The following is an 18852-nucleotide window of genomic DNA, read 5'->3' as shown; positions in this document are numbered from 1 at the left end:
TTATCTCTTGTATGAACTGGCCTGGCATTTGATATCCAGGTAATCCAAACTGAAAGTAATCAGGTCACAGTACTTTTATATTGTGATACTGATAAAAACATTTAGCATAACTAATAATTGTAAATGAATACATTACGTTAAGTATAATATAATACATAAACTGTTTCTCCTGTGTTTCTCTTCTTGCAGAGTGTCTCTTCATCTTCCCCTGCCAGTGGAACTACAGGCCAGATCACTGTATGTACGGCAGTAATTGCAAAGGGGCCGAAAAGGAGGGCGTGTCTATTCTCCATGGCAACCGCGGAGTGTATCACGACGACAAGCAGCCGGCATTCAAAGTAGTCTATGATGCAATATGTGATGTAAGTGTCATGTAATATAATCAGGGCCACAGCACAACAAGCTCTGTTAAAACTGCACATCGTTCTTTTTAGACCAAGGGAAAAAACTGAATAAAAACAAGGACTGCCATTATGATATAAAAAATGTTGCTAATATCTAATTTACATATTACTGTACTCCCACCAGAGGAGCTGCTTAACATCAGCAGATCTGGTGTGATAACGGGGAATCTGACACCTAGTTACAAAGAGACTGTGAAGGGAAATATGTAGGGGATTAAAAAGACATTTCAATGCAGAAGTACCGATCAAATATATGTAATAGCTCCAGGGTTTGACATAATGGGGCGGTATGAGCATTACAGCGAGAGTTAGTGGCATCCCTAACATTTCTTCTCGTAATATAAGATGGAATAGAGACTGATGTTATATGTGCCGTAAGATATGAAAGGATAGTCATTTAGATCCAAACCTTTTGCAATTATGTCTTAGTCTCCTAAAATACCATATATATTTCCTTTGCAACTTCATAAGAGATGTGCTTTTATCAGTGAGCCAATCATCAAAGATAATACCTAAGATTTAATCAAGAGAATCATTTTCATTACATTTAATTTGTAGGGTTTTATTTTTCTGCCTGAAGATCATATAACTCTTAACATGACGGATAATTTATTGCATTTTAACCAGACATTCATCCTCCTATCCATAACATTCTTAATACAGGTTTCCGCCAATGCTCATCTTTCGCTATAAGAAAAGTATTTATATACAATATAGATATGGAGTCCAAGACGGTTGGTTATTTAATACTGTCTGTGAAACATCTCCGAGCAGACATGTTACAGCAACACAAACAGGTGTAACTTATCACATTAACGATGTCTGATTTAAGAGGGTGTGTCAGTTCCAGGGTCCTGGTGTCATCCATCATTAATGCAATTAGTGACACCTGTGCTATTCCAGCACTTAAAAAGATCTGCTGTGAGGAGGTCTACTGATGCTAATGTATCGTGATGGTATATTATTTTTAAGTAAAAGATCGACTTAGTATATAATTGGCTTTGATTCATTAGAGATGTACATTACATTTCATTAGGCAGACCCTTTCATCCTAAGCTACTGACAATAGTAGCTGTAAAACAACAAATATACAAACAGCAAGACTCCTGTATGTACATTAGCTTTCGGTGCGTGTGCATTGGATTGGAATAAAGTAAACATTTAATTAAAGACATCAGGATACAAACAAAGAAAAGTCGTTCCTCTGAAAAAGAGCATATTTGATTCTAGCATATAATTCTCCCTTGATTGCCTTAAACAATCTGGGTCAGTTTTTAAATTTAGAATTTGTTTTCTCCTGCGGTCGAGTCAGCCCCCCCTGCACCGCTGAGATAAGCCTCTTAAAGACGAGCTCGGTCATAATTTATGATTAATGCAAAACGCCAGCACCCCCCCCCACCCGACCGACCCCTGCTGCTGACGGGATGCGTAAATACCATTTAGTCTGTGATACGTTCCATTAAAAAAACAACTGAAATTGCTCATGGATGAGAACTGACACAGGACGATGTTCTCTGTTCCTGCAGTTTCCCTTCGAGGACAACATGTTCCAGTCGCTGTTCTACCCCATCCAGACCAAGTTCCTGGACACGGTCAACACCCTGTGTGGTCGCATTCCTCAGGTCTTCCTCAAGCAGATAGAGAAGACCATGAAGAAGGCGTTTGACGAGAAAGTGGTCCGACACGTCAAACACAACTGATGGAGAAACTGTTTTATTCTGACCGCACAGAGGACCAGGTTGCTTCGTCTCTCAGCACTTATGTGTTCCTGGAAAGTTATTGTGAAATCATGGTATGGGTAATAATAAGCCTATGTATACGGAGAAGCATACAGTGCTGGTCAGTGGTGCCGTAGAATAGGTTTGCCTTATTGCCGTCTTAATACATCTCAGTTATGTACGATGAAATGCATGTTGAAAAGTGAACAAAAAAAGACTGCACAATCAAGAATTATAAGCTCTTCATCTTGAGTGTAGTCTAAAACCGAAATGTATGACGTACTTGTTTATCTACCTTATTTTTTATTTCCTCATTGACGTACACTACACAGAGCCGACGTTGGACTTTGGAAAGCTTTACTACATGAAGTAGTAGATTCATAAACCACTCCTCTCAAATCATGTGAAGGTTTTAGCAGCAAATAACTTGAAATGTGAGCATGTGTGAATGGGAAGAGTTCACGGTCTGTTCTGCGGCTGCCAAATGCCACTGACGGTATTAAGTACAGCACAAAAAAGATGAAATACAGACTTTTATATAACAAACCGAATGTTAAAATGCACTTTCAGAATGATATTATTAGGACTGGATGGTTGTGTGTTTGCAACATGTCCACATTAGATGCTACACTGTCTTGGGTTAATCAAAACCAAAAGTGCTAGCATTTAAATATAGTGACGGCTGATTATGTGCCATATAAATATTCATGTCTGCCATGTTTACTATTACAAGAAATGAGTGGTATAGGTGAGTGAGTGTCATAGTTTTTAATATGATGTATGGTCTGTTGTGAACACATGGATTTTAGCAGCATTACTTTCATTGTGGTGTAATGATCTAAATATATCATTTAAACTGAAAATGGCTGTACAGTCAACATGTGTTTCTAAATAAATCAATGCAATGTACTGAGTCTCATTTACATATGTATACCATTTACGGTGGTTGAAATACACCAAAGCAAGGCATTCTTGTCACCAATGTATTCTTATAATGCAAGGAGGTAAGTCCAATTTTAAGTGTGATTCTAGATAACAATACAGAAGATTTGTCTTGAAATAAGTTTCTTAATTTGTATTGTTTGGTTTAAATAATATGTTCTTGTTATGATGATTACTTCATAAAAAGCATCACACAAATGTATGTGTAGTTTTGATGAATATCAACAAATGTTTATGAAACTAAACTTCCTGCTGTATGTGTTTCACTACTGGCTCTTATAAGTTATATATTTTTTATGTTTGAGGAAAATGATAGTCACCCAGTTAGACGCCTTAAGGGATTTTAAATAATTGCAGTCATTGTGTTGTTGTTCTTGAGTCCATGCCAACAGCATTGTGGACAGCATATTAGCAAAACCAATAATCAGTGGTGAAGTACATTTACTCAAGTACTGTAATTAAGTATTAAGTAAGCTTTGAAAGGCGCCCATAAATAAAATGCATTATTATTATTATTATTAAGTAGGATTTACGAGGTGCTTGTACTTTACTCAAGTATTTCCATTTTATGCTACTTAATACTTTTACTCCACTTCATTTTGGCAGCCAATATTGTATTTTTTACTTTACTACATTTATTAAGCAAAATGAGCTACTTGTTACTTTACATATTCAGATTATAAAATAGTAAGGCAAGGCAAGGCAAGTTTATTTATAGAGCACTTTTCAACGCAAGGCAATTCAAAGTGCTACCAAAAATGTACTAAAACAAACTATGATATGAAATGATAGGTTAAGATATCGAGCATCACAATAAAGTAATTAAATGAGCTCCACCTTTACCAGCTGTGATGAACACATTAATTGAGATTATTTATAGTCCAGTTAATTAATATGCTAAAATGGGACATTACGCACAATAAGTACTTTTACTTTGGTATGTTAAGTATATTTTGATGCCAATACTTTTGTAACCAATTATTTATACACTGCAGTATACTTTTACTTAAGTCAAATATCTGACTATTTCTTCCACCTTGCCAATAGTACAGACTTAAGAGCAAGTTCTTAGTAATAGTCAAGTATATTGGTTCTAATATTTTAAACTGTTTAATTCATGTAATCAGGTAGCATAGAGGGAGTGAACAGATGTGTCAGAGATATAACATATACAGTCATATATGTCTTTTTTGATGTAAGCCTACTTGTATTCATGTCTCAGCTATAATTACATTTATTAAAATCAATTATTCCACATAGATACTTCCTCCATGAGGCTCTGCTGCTCGCCTGTTGCCGAACAGGCAGTGACCTCACGGCGCCATATTAAAATGCTCCCTCCTCTTTGCCTGTGAGATCGTAGCTTAGCAGCAGCAGCTAGCCGCCAGTCTGCTTTTTACATCCACTGACAGAGGGCAACGCCGTGATGGAGATCGACTCGCTTCAAGAGGCGCTCCGAGGTCACTTCACTTTATTTCGATAGGTTTTGTGCTTACTGAGACAACGCTGTATATGTCTGCTTTCGCTAAACGTTGTATAATAGAAAACAAACGGAGTGTTGCTCAAAGGCTAATGCCGCTAGCTAGTTGCTAATGCTAACAAGCTGTTACACGGAAATGGTTAGCTGTCTGTGCCAATGCATTAGCCAAGGGAACACAAATAACTAAATTATGATGCGTTACGTTATCCTTAGTTCTTCGTGTATATTTATTTACTGTCATTATTTGATTAAACCTGCTGACACATATTTTGAGGGAAATAACTACCAAGTGCCACCGGCTAATGGTGGACTACTGTTTGCCGGTTGTAGCTAACTAAACATGCTAACTAGTGTGCTAAACTTCAAGCTAGCAAGCTATCAAGCTAGACGTATAGCACCCATTAGCCCGCTGCGTTATGTAAATAGCTAACGTTAATTGGACAATTTGATCCTATTCAGCCAGGGTGTCGCCTCCTAATAAGCTTAATTGTGTTGGTTAAATGTAAAACATCCTAGCCTTTCAGCCGAGTTATCGAACATGTAGCTAGGTTAAATCAGAGCCTGTCTATCTCTGTTCAGGCTAGTTTTTAAAGAAATGTTGGGTTGTTTTCGTTGTTCCCACGTAATGTAAGTTTGTTTTCTCTCCTCAGATTTCGATAAGAAAGCAAAGACGGAGGAATGTCCTCTTCTGGAGCAGTTTCTATGTCATATTGCCAAGACAGGAGAGACATTGTAAGTGAACATAGCAGGCCTGATAAATTCTCCCCACACTAACGTTACTACTGCTACTACACCACACACATGAACACATACGCAGACCAGAGGTGCACTCGGACTATGTTCTTAAGTAAAAGTAGAAGTAATAGAGTGTAGGAATACTCTGTGACAAGTACAAGTTCAATCAAAATGTTACTCGAGTCAAAGTACAAAAGTATGGGCATCAAAATAAACGTAAAGTACCGACAGTAAAAGTACTCTTTATGCATATTTCAATGACTATGTAATATGTTTGGATACTACTTATCAATGCATTCATATATTATCAAAGCTGGTAGAGGTGGAGCTAATTTGTTGTCACTGTGTATACTACAGGGTACCTTGTGGATTTACTCCATATGTAACGAAGTCTTATTGAAGTGTTGTTTATATTTCACATCATTAATAAAACATCTGCAAAGTAACTAACGGTATTATATACATTTAGTGGTGTAAAAGTACATGAGTTACCTCAGAATTGTAGTTGAGTAGAAGTACAACATTTGCAAAAAGAAAAATCTTAGTTTGTTGTGCATTTTATTTGTTATGTCAACTGTATTTTCATGCCTCTTCTTAATTAATGTCCCCATAGCCAATGCGACATCCACACCAGCATAGAAAATAGGATCTTGATGTGAACAGCAGTGAGCGACACAAGGCATTGTGGGACTTTAAGACATGGATTTGAAGCTACGGTAGTGACAAAATGACAGGCTTCGGCTGGGAGTCAAGAGGGATGGGAAATACGGTTTTACATTAAATTAAAGAAAATGACACCTATTGATTACAAATGCTTATGTTGTCCTTAATTAGTTCCTTTTTCCTTTCTATGTTATACGTTACAATAGGTGAACTGGAAGGTAAATGAAGACCGCTAGCTAACATTAGCCCTTTAGCTTTCACAGATTTGGCTTTAACATCATATTAACTTCTAATACCTGTTTTTTCTATAACATTAGGGCACCGCTAAAAAGTTGTGATGGCACCTGTTGGTGTTGTTATGATTGCTGTTAGCATGGTAACTAACTGACCACCCTAATCTGTGATGATATATCTGTTTGGCTGTCTATTCAAACATGCTGTCAGTGTGCCAACCTAGCCATTTTAGCATTTAACAGCAGTGCACTCACTGCACTTGTAAGATAGTGTTGTATAACTGTTTTTTTTTCTCTGTCGCAAACATGTGCTAGAGTTTCAAAGTGAATGTAAACAACAAGGGATGACCTCAAACATGGGGACAACTTTGCAAAATGCAGTGGGCCATGCCTTGTTTCTCCTACTCCTATATGTTTTTCTCCAACATGGCAAGTTTTTCGATCTATTATAATGTGTCATACCAAATGTGTTGAGCCTTTTTTTTGTTGCTTACCTTTTAACTCCAGGGTGCAATGGACTCAATTCAAGAACTACTTCCTGTTTAAATTGGAGAATGTGCTGGATGACTTCAGAGCCTCGGCGCCTGAGCAAAGAGGTCCTGCAAATCCAAATGTCGAGTCAATTCCATTCGAAGATATGAAGGAGAGAATCCTGAAAATTGTCAAGGGATACGACGGGTATGTGAACATCTTTAGTAGTAGATTTTGATGACAGTAATGGTGTCTGGTTGACTGTAGGGAGATGCAAACCAGATTGTGCATGTTTTGTTCCCCATGACCAGCACATGCAATCTGTTGCTGTCCTCTAGGATTGCTGTCTTCAAATCAAGTTTTATTTTTCATCTTTCGGGTTTATATTGAGGTTTTTGAATGTTTGTTGTCCTGCTTTTTCAAATTTATAATTAGGGTGCACTCACACCAGCCTTTCATAGTCCGGTTGAATCGAACCCTGGTGCGTTTAGCCGCTTGGTGCGGTTCATTTGGGTCGGTGTGAACGCAGTCTGAGACCTCTGAAGTGAACTAAACAACCGGACTCTGGTCCGCTAAAACAGGTGGTCTCGGAGCGCTTGCTTGCGAACTCTGGAGCGGTTCATCGCTGGTGTGAACGCAGTCCGCACTAAAACATAGGAAGCGCAGTATTTACGTGTCAAAAGAACGCGGATGTCATCAAAAATCTTTAGCGAAAAGGTCTTTCAAGACATCCGCGGTTGTTTAGTTAAAGAGTGAAGCAGAATTAAGTGTTGAACAGTGTCGTGTAAAAATGCTCCGTCAACTATATAAAATTAAGAACACCTGTCGTCAGTGAGACGCCCCTCCTTACTGCAGAACGTCTCATTATATGTGTTATAATGTTTTTTAACGGACGTTGTCTGATTGTGTAATCGTATGCGCGAGCCGCAAGTGTCTGTTGATCTCCAGATTAACAGCAGCATGAGAATAACCTGCCGGTGCTCCATGGCGGAAGCTCCGGTAGAAATAGCCTGGATTTGCGTTTTTACCTCCGTAATGTCTGACCAATGGTTGAACAGCATTTCCGAGCACATGACTTGTGTTTAAAGTTTATAGTCCATTTTTATGAACGCAAACTGAACCTTCTGAAAAATGAAACGATGTAACAAACTGGTCTGGTGCGCACCAGAGAAGCGGACTACTAGGTGTGAATGCACCCTAAAGTGACATTTCTATCGGAGCCAAAACAATTGTAATATAAAAATAAGCAAATTATAAAAGGTTGCCCGGCAAACCATTTTGATAATCGACTGATAACCTTGAGTTATTCTTTTAATTCAAAAAAGTAAAAAAAAATGTAAAGAAGGCTCTGACAATTGTTGATAACCGACATAATGTTAATATGTTAAATGGTTCTACAGGAGGGATTAATCTGGACAAATATAGTATGCGGGCAATCCTGTAGCGCTTATCTTGTATATAAGATATATACATTCTCGCGAGAACATGACGCCCATACACAAGATGGCGCCGCAGACGTAAACAACAATGCGACGTCGGAGCTCAATTTGATACGATTCTCATATTTGTGGAGTTCTTCTACAGTTCTTTGCAAACAAAAATATATTTTTTCTGGCATCACATTAAAACGTTACTGGACAAATCTGCAAACCTGCTTTTACAGGGGGCTCAAAGTCGCTTTCCAGAGACATTTCTCAGTGATGGAATAAACGGATGAAACAAAGTTAGGCACGCCCTGAAAAAAACCCTAAATGACTAATTTCTTTATCATTTGTATTGAACATGTTGCTTTTTCTTAAATTGTAGAATTCCATTTACGATCCAGCGCTTGTGCGAGCTGCTCACAGAACCCAAGAGGAACTACACAGGAACAGATAAGTTTCTCCGGGGAGTGGAGAAGGTATGTCCCAAGCTGCTCTGCCCCTCAAGTTGTTAATGTTAACCAGCTGTCAGTGTTTTGTTTTTTTACTCATTTTGGCCTTTCTTCTTCCCCTGTAGAATGTAATGGTGGTAAGCTGTGTGCACCCAACCTCAGAGTAAGTGTGTTCTCCAAATGTAACACTTTTAGGAATAAACTAAATAAGTCAAAACGTTTTATGTGTTCCAATGGATTAAGAGTTTAGTTTGTTCTCAATTTGTTGTACAGGAAAAATGGATGCAGCGCTGTCAGCAGAATGAATGGAGTGATGCTTCCTGGGAACACATCTGCTTTTACAGAGAGGTTTGGGACAGATTTAGATCCTTGAATAAACAGAAATCCGAGATATTACTTTTGTTTATTTTTTGTATTCCTTTTTGCGTGTTTTCCCTAGGAAAGTGAACGGTCCTGGAACTCCCCGACCGCTGAACCGACCAAAGTTGTCTCTGGCCAACTCACTATCAGCTAACGGCCTGCCAGACAGCACGGACAACAAAGACCTCGACACAGAGCACGAAGACGACAAAGACTCCAGGTATTTAAGCATCTACACCAGCTCAAATCTCATCACCCTGTTCCACATATGTGACCCGCTCTATCGAAATCAGTCGGAAGTCGCAACGGCTCGTTAAAAAATAACCGTGGATTTGCGTAAAATTTGATTGATAAACAAAGTCTTATTTCCAAAATCACACGATAAATACTTTTTTGAAGATGACAGCTCGCCACTCTGCTGTTCCGCAGCGCTGCTTCCCCTCCCTCGGGCTGAAATTACGAATGTAAGGCGTATAGTAATCATAGATAACACGGCAGGTTCAGTGACAGTTTGTTTTTCATCGCCTCCCACGCTGGGATTTGAAATCAGATGAAAACAAACTTCAGAAGGTTCGGTTTGCATTCACACGGGCGAAATTCAAACGGACTATAAACTTTAAACACAAGTCATGTGCTCGGAAATGCTGTTCAACCATTGGTCAGACATTAAGGGGGTAAAAATGCAAATCCCGGCAATTTCTACCGGAGCCTCGGCAGGTTATTTTCATGCTGCTGTTAATCTGGAGAGCATATCAACAGATTCTAGCAACGCCGCATATGATTATATAATCAGACAACGTGCGATTAAAAAACATTGTAACACATGTGACCTGCTCTATCAAAATCAGTCGCATTGACCCGAAGACACATTTTGAGTTGTATACACTGCTGGAAAGAGGAGATTCCTAGCTTTCTAATGATATCAGGAAAAAACCCTCACGAGAAACACCGGCTGTTGTTGTGCCTGCTGTGACGCCAAGTTACTCCGTTCTCCGCTTGTAATTATGCCGAAGCTTCAAAGTTGTATTTATCATCTGAATTTGCCGAAACAAGTTTAATATTCTGAAAGCCAAGACTTTGTTTAATTTAAATCAGATGAAAACAAACTGTAACGGACCCTGCCGTGTTATCTATGATCACTATACGCCTTCCATTCATAATGTCAGCGGAGGGAGGGGGGGCGGCGCTGCGGAACAGCAGAGTGGCGAGGGAGAGCTGTCATCTTCCCTTTACAATCTTCAAACAAGTATTTATCGTGTGATTTTGGAAATAAAAGTTTCATATTCTGAAAGCCAAGACTTTCTTTATTTAAAATTAAACAAAACACCCGAACCCCGAAAAACTATTTTTTTACGCAAATCCACGTTTATTTTTAAATGAGCCGTTGCGACTTCCGACTGATTTCGATGGCGCGGGTCACATATCACCGACGGCAGGTGGCTCTGACTTTTATGTATAGTTTTTTGTTTGATAGTTGTTTTTACTTTACACGACACTTCATTCTGCTTCACTCTTTCGCTAACGATTTCGAAGACACCCGCGTTCTTGTGACACGTAAATACTGCGCTTCCTATGTTTTGGTGCGGACTGCGTTCACACCAGCGATGAACCGCTCCAGAGTTCACTAGCAAGCGCTCCGAGAGCACCTCTTTTAGGCGGACCAGCGTCCGGTTGTTTAGTTCACTTCAGAAGTCTCGGGCTGCGTTCACACCGACCCAAACGAACCGCACCAAGCGGCTAAACGCACCCGGGTTCGATTCAACCGGACTATATAAGGCTGGTGTGAACGCAACCTTAAACTTGTTTCGGCAAATTCAGATGATAAATACAACGTTGTATACACACACACACTCGTGAGCTTCCCCCAGACCACTAATCCAAACGAAAATATCTTCCCTTCGTAATATTTGTATCATTTGCTCCGCTAATAATCAATCAGATCGATGGGCCTTTTTCTCAAAATGTTGACTCGGTGACAGTCATTATATAATGTGACATATTTTGCTTAATGTTTGGAGAACAAAAAGAATCGTGATATCATCAGAAAGCTAGGACTCTCCTCTTTCCAACAGTGCACACAACCCAAAACGTGTCTTCAGGTCACATGTAGCCTCTGCAAGAATCACATGTGTGTCGCCCATTTCTCGCTCTTCCAGTGAGGTGTCGGCGTCGGGATCCCTGCCGAGCTCGGTGAAGAACAAACACCCCGAAGAAGCGGAGGAGGACATGGAGGCCGAGCAACAGGAAGTGAAAAGACTTAAGTTCAGCAAGGACGACGAGGAAGAGGAAGACGAGGAGGACGAAGAGGACGAGCAGGAGGCGGACACACTGAGGCCTTTACACGCCACCTGCCAATCGAAAGAGGCAGAAGCCATGGTGCAGGAGGAAGACGAAGAGGACAAGGCCGGCTACAGGAAGGACAAGGAGGCTTCCAGCAGTGCTGCTCCTCCAGAGGACCAAGGTAGGCTGGTTTGCTTTTGACGAGTGTTTTTTACTTTATTATTTGCCCTGTTTGTTTGTTTGTTTGCTCACCATGTAAAGTGGTCTTGGGTCCCTTGAAAGGCGCTATACAAATGTAATCTATTATTATTATTATTATTAGTTGGTTTGTGTTTGTTTTCTTGGCTACCAAGGGGAAAATTGGCGTATTTGTAGTTTATGATTTACACGGGGGAGAAAAGAAGCTTAATTCTAGGGATGCTCCGATCGAGTGGGCGGGGCCTATGGGGATCTTCCATTTAAAGTAGGGCTGTCAAACGATTAACATTTTTAATCGGATTAATAACAGCTTAAAAATTAATTAATCTTGATTAATCACCATTCGAACTGTCTAAAATATGCCATTTCTTTCTGTATATTGTTGAGAATGGAAAGATAAATGAAAGAAGGCGGATTTATCCATTTAACATACATATGTTTATTATAAAAAAAAATCTGCGTGTCAAAATGAAAGACAACCCACACACCTATCAATCATCAAACCGTGGGGTCTTAATTCATTACGTGTTGATTTCTATCAACGGGGGAGTACTTCAGGAAAGTCGACAGAGGGGGAGGGGGGGGCGCGCTAGTGGAGTACTTCGTGACCACAGAGTGTGAACGTTGTGATCAGCTGTTTTAGCGCAGTTCTCCAGTGAAGGGGGGAGTCTCCCTCCGCAGCCGGTTGGCGTAGTTTTGGCACAGTTCCGTTGTACAGACCGACGTTAACAGCAGCCTGTCTGTGCACACGGAGACCGACTCTGTCGTCCGGTGATCGAACCGCCTTCTGGAAAAGCTTCACAAGTACGTCGGTACGCAAATGCGCTTTGTGACACAAGTGACGGTACGCATTTCAGATTGCATAACCTGTGTACCAGTTATGTGAAACCTGTACTACAGCAAAAGTATTCTCCGTCGGGACTTCCTGCAACAACACCACGCCGTTATCTTGATTCTGATTGGCCAGAAGACATTATCAAAGATGTTCTATTGAGAAGACGATCACTACGTGACAAAAGTTTTCAAAACCGTTTCTGGTCTTCGGTATTTCCAGACAAGCGGCTGAAATCAATCTGACTAACTGCTGTCTGTGCAATTTACTCCGCGAGTTGGCAGACTTTATTTTGCTTACTTTAACATCATTTTTCATGGTGGGGCTAAGCCATTTCTTGGTATGGGTGTAGCCTACCCCAGCCATACCCTGGCGCTGCCACTGGTGGCACGTATGGGGCGGGCCATTCTGCACATGCGTTAAATATTTTAACGCAATTAATTCAAAAAATTAATTACCGCCGTTAACGCGATAATTTTGACAGCATTAATTTAAAGTGATGTTTAAATCTCAGTTAATGCGTCTCATTCACTTTCACAAACAACGACCAACATAATTATTACATTCAAATGAAGTATATTATTCAAGTTTACATTAACTTGGGATAATAACACGGAGAAATGAGCGGAAGCGTTCTCTTTTCCTCTCTCTCTCTCTCTCTCTCTCTCTCTCTCCTGACAGCCTGTCAGTATCGTCTCATGCAGCTCACTGATCCAGTAATGAGTGACCCCCCCGACAGTGAAGAATAAACATGTATAACTAGTTATTCCAGAGGTAGATAAAATAGCTAAGTGTGTTAGTTCTAACGCTTAGTGTGTGTTCTGCTCCGCTCACGTTGCATACCGCTGTTTTACTGTCATTTTCGGACATCTTCAAATACTGCCAGACTGGTGAAGCCATTTTGGCGAGCTTGTTTTTTACGTCATGTGATCGGCTCTCCTGATCGGCCTTTATAGAGAGCACCGATCGATCGGAGCATCCCTCCTTAATTCAATCCCACAGGTATGGAAGGCAGACTGGACTAATAATGCAATTGCTGTTTTCTTTTGGCTGCGTATGACAGTCATTTTCCAGTTATTAGATACAGCACTATTTCCTCCACCCAATTAGGGCTGCACAATTAATATGAATGGTATTCAAATCACCATATGGACCAGTGCGATATCCAAATGGCAAGTAAGAATGTAAAAATAAGATATTTAAAGATAAAAAGTCAAGTAAATACAAATGATTGTTTATTACAGATGCTCATAAAACCACAAGACATATTGATTTTATTTAAATGATTGTTAATATCCTTGTAGGTTAAGTCAGTGCTGACTATATAATGTTTTTATCCTTTTTGTTATCTGAATAACGGCTCTAACTTTTGTGAATCCTTTTCTGAGTTTTATCCAAAGTAGTTTTATTGCGGTTTCGGTGACTGTTTTGATACTAGTACACGTTTGCAGACAGTTTTTTTTTGGACTGAATCGAAGGACGAGTAGTGACTATATTGGCATTTTCATATTGTGGCGACATATTACAGACAAAGAAAGTCTCTGCCGCTCTCATACTTAAAATGTGTCTCTAAGCTCCCGTTCAGGACGGGCTCTTCCCAGCCAGAGCTTTACGCTTACGTTTCCTAAAGCTCAGTTAATTTCTCCATCAAAACGAGCACAATTTGGTTATTCTTCTCTTGAAGGACAATGTTCAAAAGAACAGCAAAGAGGTTCATTAAGTCTTTCTCATAGTCTATGCAGGAGGAGATGGCTCCATAAGGCATGATTTGCAATCCTATTAAACATGAGATTGTATAAAAAGTTAACCAGTTTGTGGAAAAAATACATTCAGGTGGACTTCATTAAAAAAACTAACGTTGGCCATCTTCAAACTTCAAAGATGTTATATGTTAAGTGGCTTATTGTTATCAGTCATGTTATCTCTGTCATATAATTGACTTAAAATACCTATAATGTATAAAGCTTCTTGCAGTAGTGAAAGGAAGCATTGAGTCCATTTTGTAAGCTTTCGTGAGTAAATGTAAAAAGCTCTGTAAAAGAAACTTTTATGGAATACTTCCCCCCCCCCCATATAACCTCTGTTCCTCTCAAAATATCACTTTAAAATCTCCCGCCTCTCAACAGGACAAGTCTTTGAGGGGATGATGTGTCTCTTTTGAGTAGTGTTTGGTTCTTGAAGTTTGCTGGCCGACAAGAAAACCACTCATCCATCTTCAATCATGAAACTGTCAAAGATTTGGGTAATTTTAGTCTGAAGACCAGGTTGTCTAAATATGCGTTTGAACGTGTCTTTGTTCCTCTCGCAAGCCTCCCCTATGTACAAAGAAAAAAAGCTCCGATGACTTTTAAGTAAATGAGGGCAACATTCACCAACGCCAACAATCTCCCGCATCTCAGCGGCATAAATCACAGATTATAATTTGTAGGGGATGATGTGTTCTTTTTGAAGAGTGTTTGGTTCTTGAAGTTTTCTGGCCGACAAGAAAACCCCTCATCCCTCCGTCAATCATAAAGCTGTCTGGAAGAGTGGTTCCCAACCTTTTTCAACTCGGGGCCACTTAAGAATCTACATTCAACATTAAACAATACGGAGGCTAAATATTGATTGGTCAATTCAGAACATGTGACACGTTGCAGGGCTCGACATTAAAGAATGTCAACCACTTCTTGGCCTTTTGTTGCAATCAGTGGCAACCGGTTTTTAACTTAAAGAAATAAGAACAGCTAAATGTGCACTCCAAAATAGATCAATGTTAAATATTTGTTGTGTTAAGAGTGATATTTAATTATTGTTGTGACCAGTCGGAACCTGATACTTAAGTTGCACGAGCCTAAAGCGAAATATATATGTACATTATGCTCTGTTGTGCATTCACTTCCGGTAAAGGTTCCTTCAAAATAAGAGTCCCGATCTTATTACTACCAAAATAAAAGTGCTAAACGAAACTTTACCATAGGAAAATATTGGCATACAAATATAATCTCTTCTATAAAAAGGTTTTAAAACACATTTTAAATATAGTTAGACATATTAAAGGTAATTTACAGCATTAATAATTCATATCTAATTCTTAACTGTGAATGGTTTTCATGTATTTAACATTAGACATGTATTAGTCTGGCCAATGACAGAACCACAATCAAGACTTCAATGCTGAAGGGCCAGTGGATCTATGGTGGGGGTCAGCAGCACAAAGGTCAAGAAAACCCACATTTGAAAGGGAGACAACGGATGACCAAGAAACTAGTGACTTGCTCAATTCCTTTGTGAGGGATCTGTGAAGAACATGACAACGGCTGCACTACTGGTGTTTAGTATACCAGCATTGAGGGTGGACAAGTTTCCTACCACATGAAACATTTTCATTATTAAGTTGATGTATAACTGTATAGTAGCTTAAAATATAAGGTGACTAAAAATGGCAACCGTATTTTCAGTTTTGGCAACCAAAAGCTGATGCCTGGCAACCACTTTTAAAAGTTAGCGTTGAGCCCTGCGTTGTTAATCCAGTAGTACAGACCACTGTCAAGGACTGTACTGCCCGTTGCTAAGGAGGATCACAGGTTGGGAACCGCTGGTCTAGAAAGATAAGTCTGAAGACCATGTTGTCTAAATATCATTTGAACGTGTCTCCCCACAGAACCCAGTAGCAGCACGCAGGCCGAGGCGTGTTCGGGCTCCGGTGCGGAGGCGGAGCAGGCGGAGAGGGAGGTGCCGTGCGGCTCCCAGGAGGAGGGCAACGACATGGATCAGACGGAGCAGCAGGCGCCGGTCCTGGAGGGTCCGGAGAGCAGCAGGGACAGCGAGGAGAGCAGCAGCGACCCGGTGAGCAGCAGCAGCAGCGGGAGCAGCAGCAGCTGCAGCATAGAGGAGGGGGCGGACGCAGCCAGAGAAGACGTAGCCCCCTCCAGCAGTACCTCCGAACCCCCTACAGAGGGCGCCATGGAAAGTGCCACCTTGAACACTGGGACCACAGAGGAGCCCATGGAGCAGGACTAAACTCAACCCCCCCCCCCCCCAAATCCCCCTTCTCTACCTGCAGCCATGTGTGACCATAAACCAGCTTGTCCTTGATTCCAGCTTGACTGTCACTGGGAGCGAGGAGAACTGCACCTCGTACACAAAACGCCTCGTCCCGCTTTCTTTTTTTGGACACTCCTCCGAAAATACCTGGCATTGATGTTGGCATACAAATACAATTTTTTTCATTTGAAGTTTTATTTCTTAACTGGAATATTTTATTGATCTGTTTTTAAGTTGTCGTTAAAAAGGGGTTGGTTTCCGCAGCCTTGAGATTCTTGGCTGGGTTCTTCCTGTTTCTTTGTGTTCAGAAGTGGTCCGGTTTCTTTTCTAATACCACTCCAGTTATTTGGACATTGACGGGATTTGTAGTCGACGTTTTGTACCCTTTAAGCCCAGTGTACCACTACCAGGGTCCGAACAGCCATACCAGCCCCTGGTTATTTATAAAAACGTTACGAGCTACCGCCACCATTTCTGTTCCTGACTGAAGCTCATGTAAAAATGTGATTTGAAGGTAAACCCCCACCGTCACTGTATATTGTTACTCCACCATGTTCCACCGAGGATGTTGACAACATGCATTGTTTTTAAAATAATTTCTACATCCTTATAAGATGGATTTTTTTTTTCATTGTGTCCTTATAATATTATTTTTTGCAATGATACACTACCAATCCAACTAACAATACAATGGCCATGCTACAAGGCATCTTCTGTAAAATTATATATTTTGGATGCATAAAAACCCACCATAATTTATAAAAATAATTTAAATTAGTTCATTTTCGGAGTACGTTTTTGTTTCGTCTGCCAGTTGTAGTTTACAAAAACCAGCTGTAAGTACAAAGACGCTTTCTTTGTAACGTGATGTCACCATGTTGTTTCACCGGCCGATATCCAGAGCAGTTTCTGGTTCCAGTTCTACACCTGTTTTCTGCAGCTGTACTTTTTGATATTTAGAATTTTAAATTTCTGTAAAGTAGATTTTTGTAGATTGTAATACGGTATGTGTTCACTGCCTTTGTGAAACCATATATAATTGTATAATTTCTGTGTATACTCTGAATGCTTTTGCTTTCAGTGCGGTATTCAGAAAACAGCAATAAATGTTAACATTTTTATGCGTGGTGGTCTCGCTTACTTTCACACACGGCATCTTACTAGTTCTGTGTAAGGTGCGGATGGTAAATGTGGTTTAGGGTTATCTTTTTGATTTTTCTCTACCGCTATTTGGGAAATATATTGAACATAAGAGTCCATAATTATCAGCAAGTGTTTCGTAGTATGCATTCTGCTTTTTCAAAGCATATCTTGTCAAAATTCACTTCTTTAGTGCAGTGTGAATTTTGACGAGGTGTCCCCTGAAGCTGAATAATTAATACATATCTTAAGACTGGAAACGGGAGCTTAAGGGCTGCTATGCTTTATTCCAATAAAAACCTCACGAGTGGGCAATTTTCTTACATAGTGATATTTGATAACATAATTTGTTTGTATTGACTCTTTGTCCTAAAATCCCAGAAATCAAACAGTAATTATATAATCGTACTAGTTTGCTATCTGTAGCTGGTGTCTTTCCCATGATCTTTAACTTTCTTGGAAATGTAGCAATGGTTACAAATTGCACAATGGTTTACCTGCTGAAGTGAAGTTCACAGGTTACTTCATAAAGACTGAGATACTCAATATGAATAAATATAAGAAAAACGCATACTTATATACATTCATATAATCGCACAGGGCTGCTGTTCCCTCACAGCACGTGACTACAGCCCCTGCTAACTAGCTAACTAGCAGCGTTAATAATGGCAATACTGTTCAATTAGCCAAATATAAAATTGACTGGCTTCTTTAAAACCGCTGTATAGTGGTACGTGTATGTGATAGTTAAATAAACCCATATGAGAAGTGTTGGTACTCTGTAAGTACAGAAGCTCACACATTGTGACACAGCAATAGTTTCACAGCATTATAACTACACTATAAGTTAGTGTTTGATGTATTATGGAAATGAGATGCTTCAAAAATGCTACTGTACTTGTTAAGTCCAATTCACGTGCAAAACGGTCTCGGAGTTGTCTGAAGTCTCTGAGAAGCAGAGATGTTCACAGCACACATGTTGTCTTGTCATAGTGGGACAGGCACAGGTGTTACTAATCACACTAACGATGGCGCTGTACTATTCTTATTCTCCAACATACACAACACCAGGACTCTGAAATCAAAGCAGCTTAATTATTTACACCTGTGCTTTTCTACTGTGATGTGTCAAAATGTCCTCTGTGAAAAAAGCCTTTTGTCATCCCCGGAAAAGCGGTAGCTATCGCTCCTGTCCATTTCACGTCATTAGATATTTTCCAAAGCAGGCATTTTAGGTTGTCATAGTAGAAAGAGCACAGCTGTAATTCATCACATGAAAAAGGACTGCATTTAGCTTAGCTTGATCCAGGGTGCTAGTAGGCCTACTGTGCATGCTAACTTAAAGGTGGGGTAGGTACATTTGAGAAACCGGCTCGAGATCGCTAGAATTTGAAAATACACAACCGGAGAAAATCTGCCACTTCCTCTCAGAGCCCCTCCTCCAACACACACGAACGCGCACATGACCAATGAGGGCACGAGATAAGTTTGTGCCCC

The 18852-nt window shown here is 40.0% G+C and overlaps 2 protein-coding genes across 3 annotated transcripts in view; both read left to right on the top strand.

Moving 5' to 3' along the window:
• Positions 1-3201, top strand: part of gxylt2 (glucoside xylosyltransferase 2) — a 30278-nt gene extending 27077 nt beyond the window's left edge. The window contains exons 6-7 of the mRNA XM_034084008.2: positions 190-362; positions 1931-3201. Coding sequence (XP_033939899.1) covers positions 190-362; positions 1931-2104 — 347 coding nt within the window. The 3' untranslated portion in view covers positions 2105-3201. The remainder of the gene's footprint in view (positions 1-189; positions 363-1930) is intronic.
• A 1186-nt stretch (positions 3202-4387) lies between these two features.
• Positions 4388-17336, top strand: ppp4r2b (protein phosphatase 4, regulatory subunit 2b). Of its 2 annotated transcripts, XM_034083282.2 has the most exons (9): positions 4388-4524; positions 5195-5276; positions 6683-6853; positions 8453-8546; positions 8645-8682; positions 8793-8867; positions 8959-9099; positions 11036-11340; positions 15833-17336. In XM_034083282.2, the coding sequence occupies exons 1-9, from the start codon at positions 4491-4493 to the stop codon at positions 16189-16191; spliced, it is 1299 nt and encodes a 432-aa protein (XP_033939173.1). In that variant the 5' UTR covers positions 4388-4490; the 3' UTR covers positions 16192-17336. The 2 variants fall into 2 exon arrangements, with proteins under 2 accessions (XP_033939173.1, XP_033939174.1); XM_034083283.1 differs by lacking the exons at positions 4388-4524; positions 5195-5276 and adding an exon at positions 5897-5995.
• Positions 17337-18852: the final 1516 nt, after the last annotated feature.

Source organism: Pseudochaenichthys georgianus, chromosome 5, assembly GCF_902827115.2.
Source record: "Pseudochaenichthys georgianus chromosome 5, fPseGeo1.2, whole genome shotgun sequence".
NCBI classification, from domain to species: Eukaryota; Metazoa; Chordata; class Actinopteri; order Perciformes; family Channichthyidae; genus Pseudochaenichthys; species Pseudochaenichthys georgianus.
Note: the sequence above shows the minus strand (reverse complement) of the source record. Positions and strands in the feature narration are given on the sequence as shown.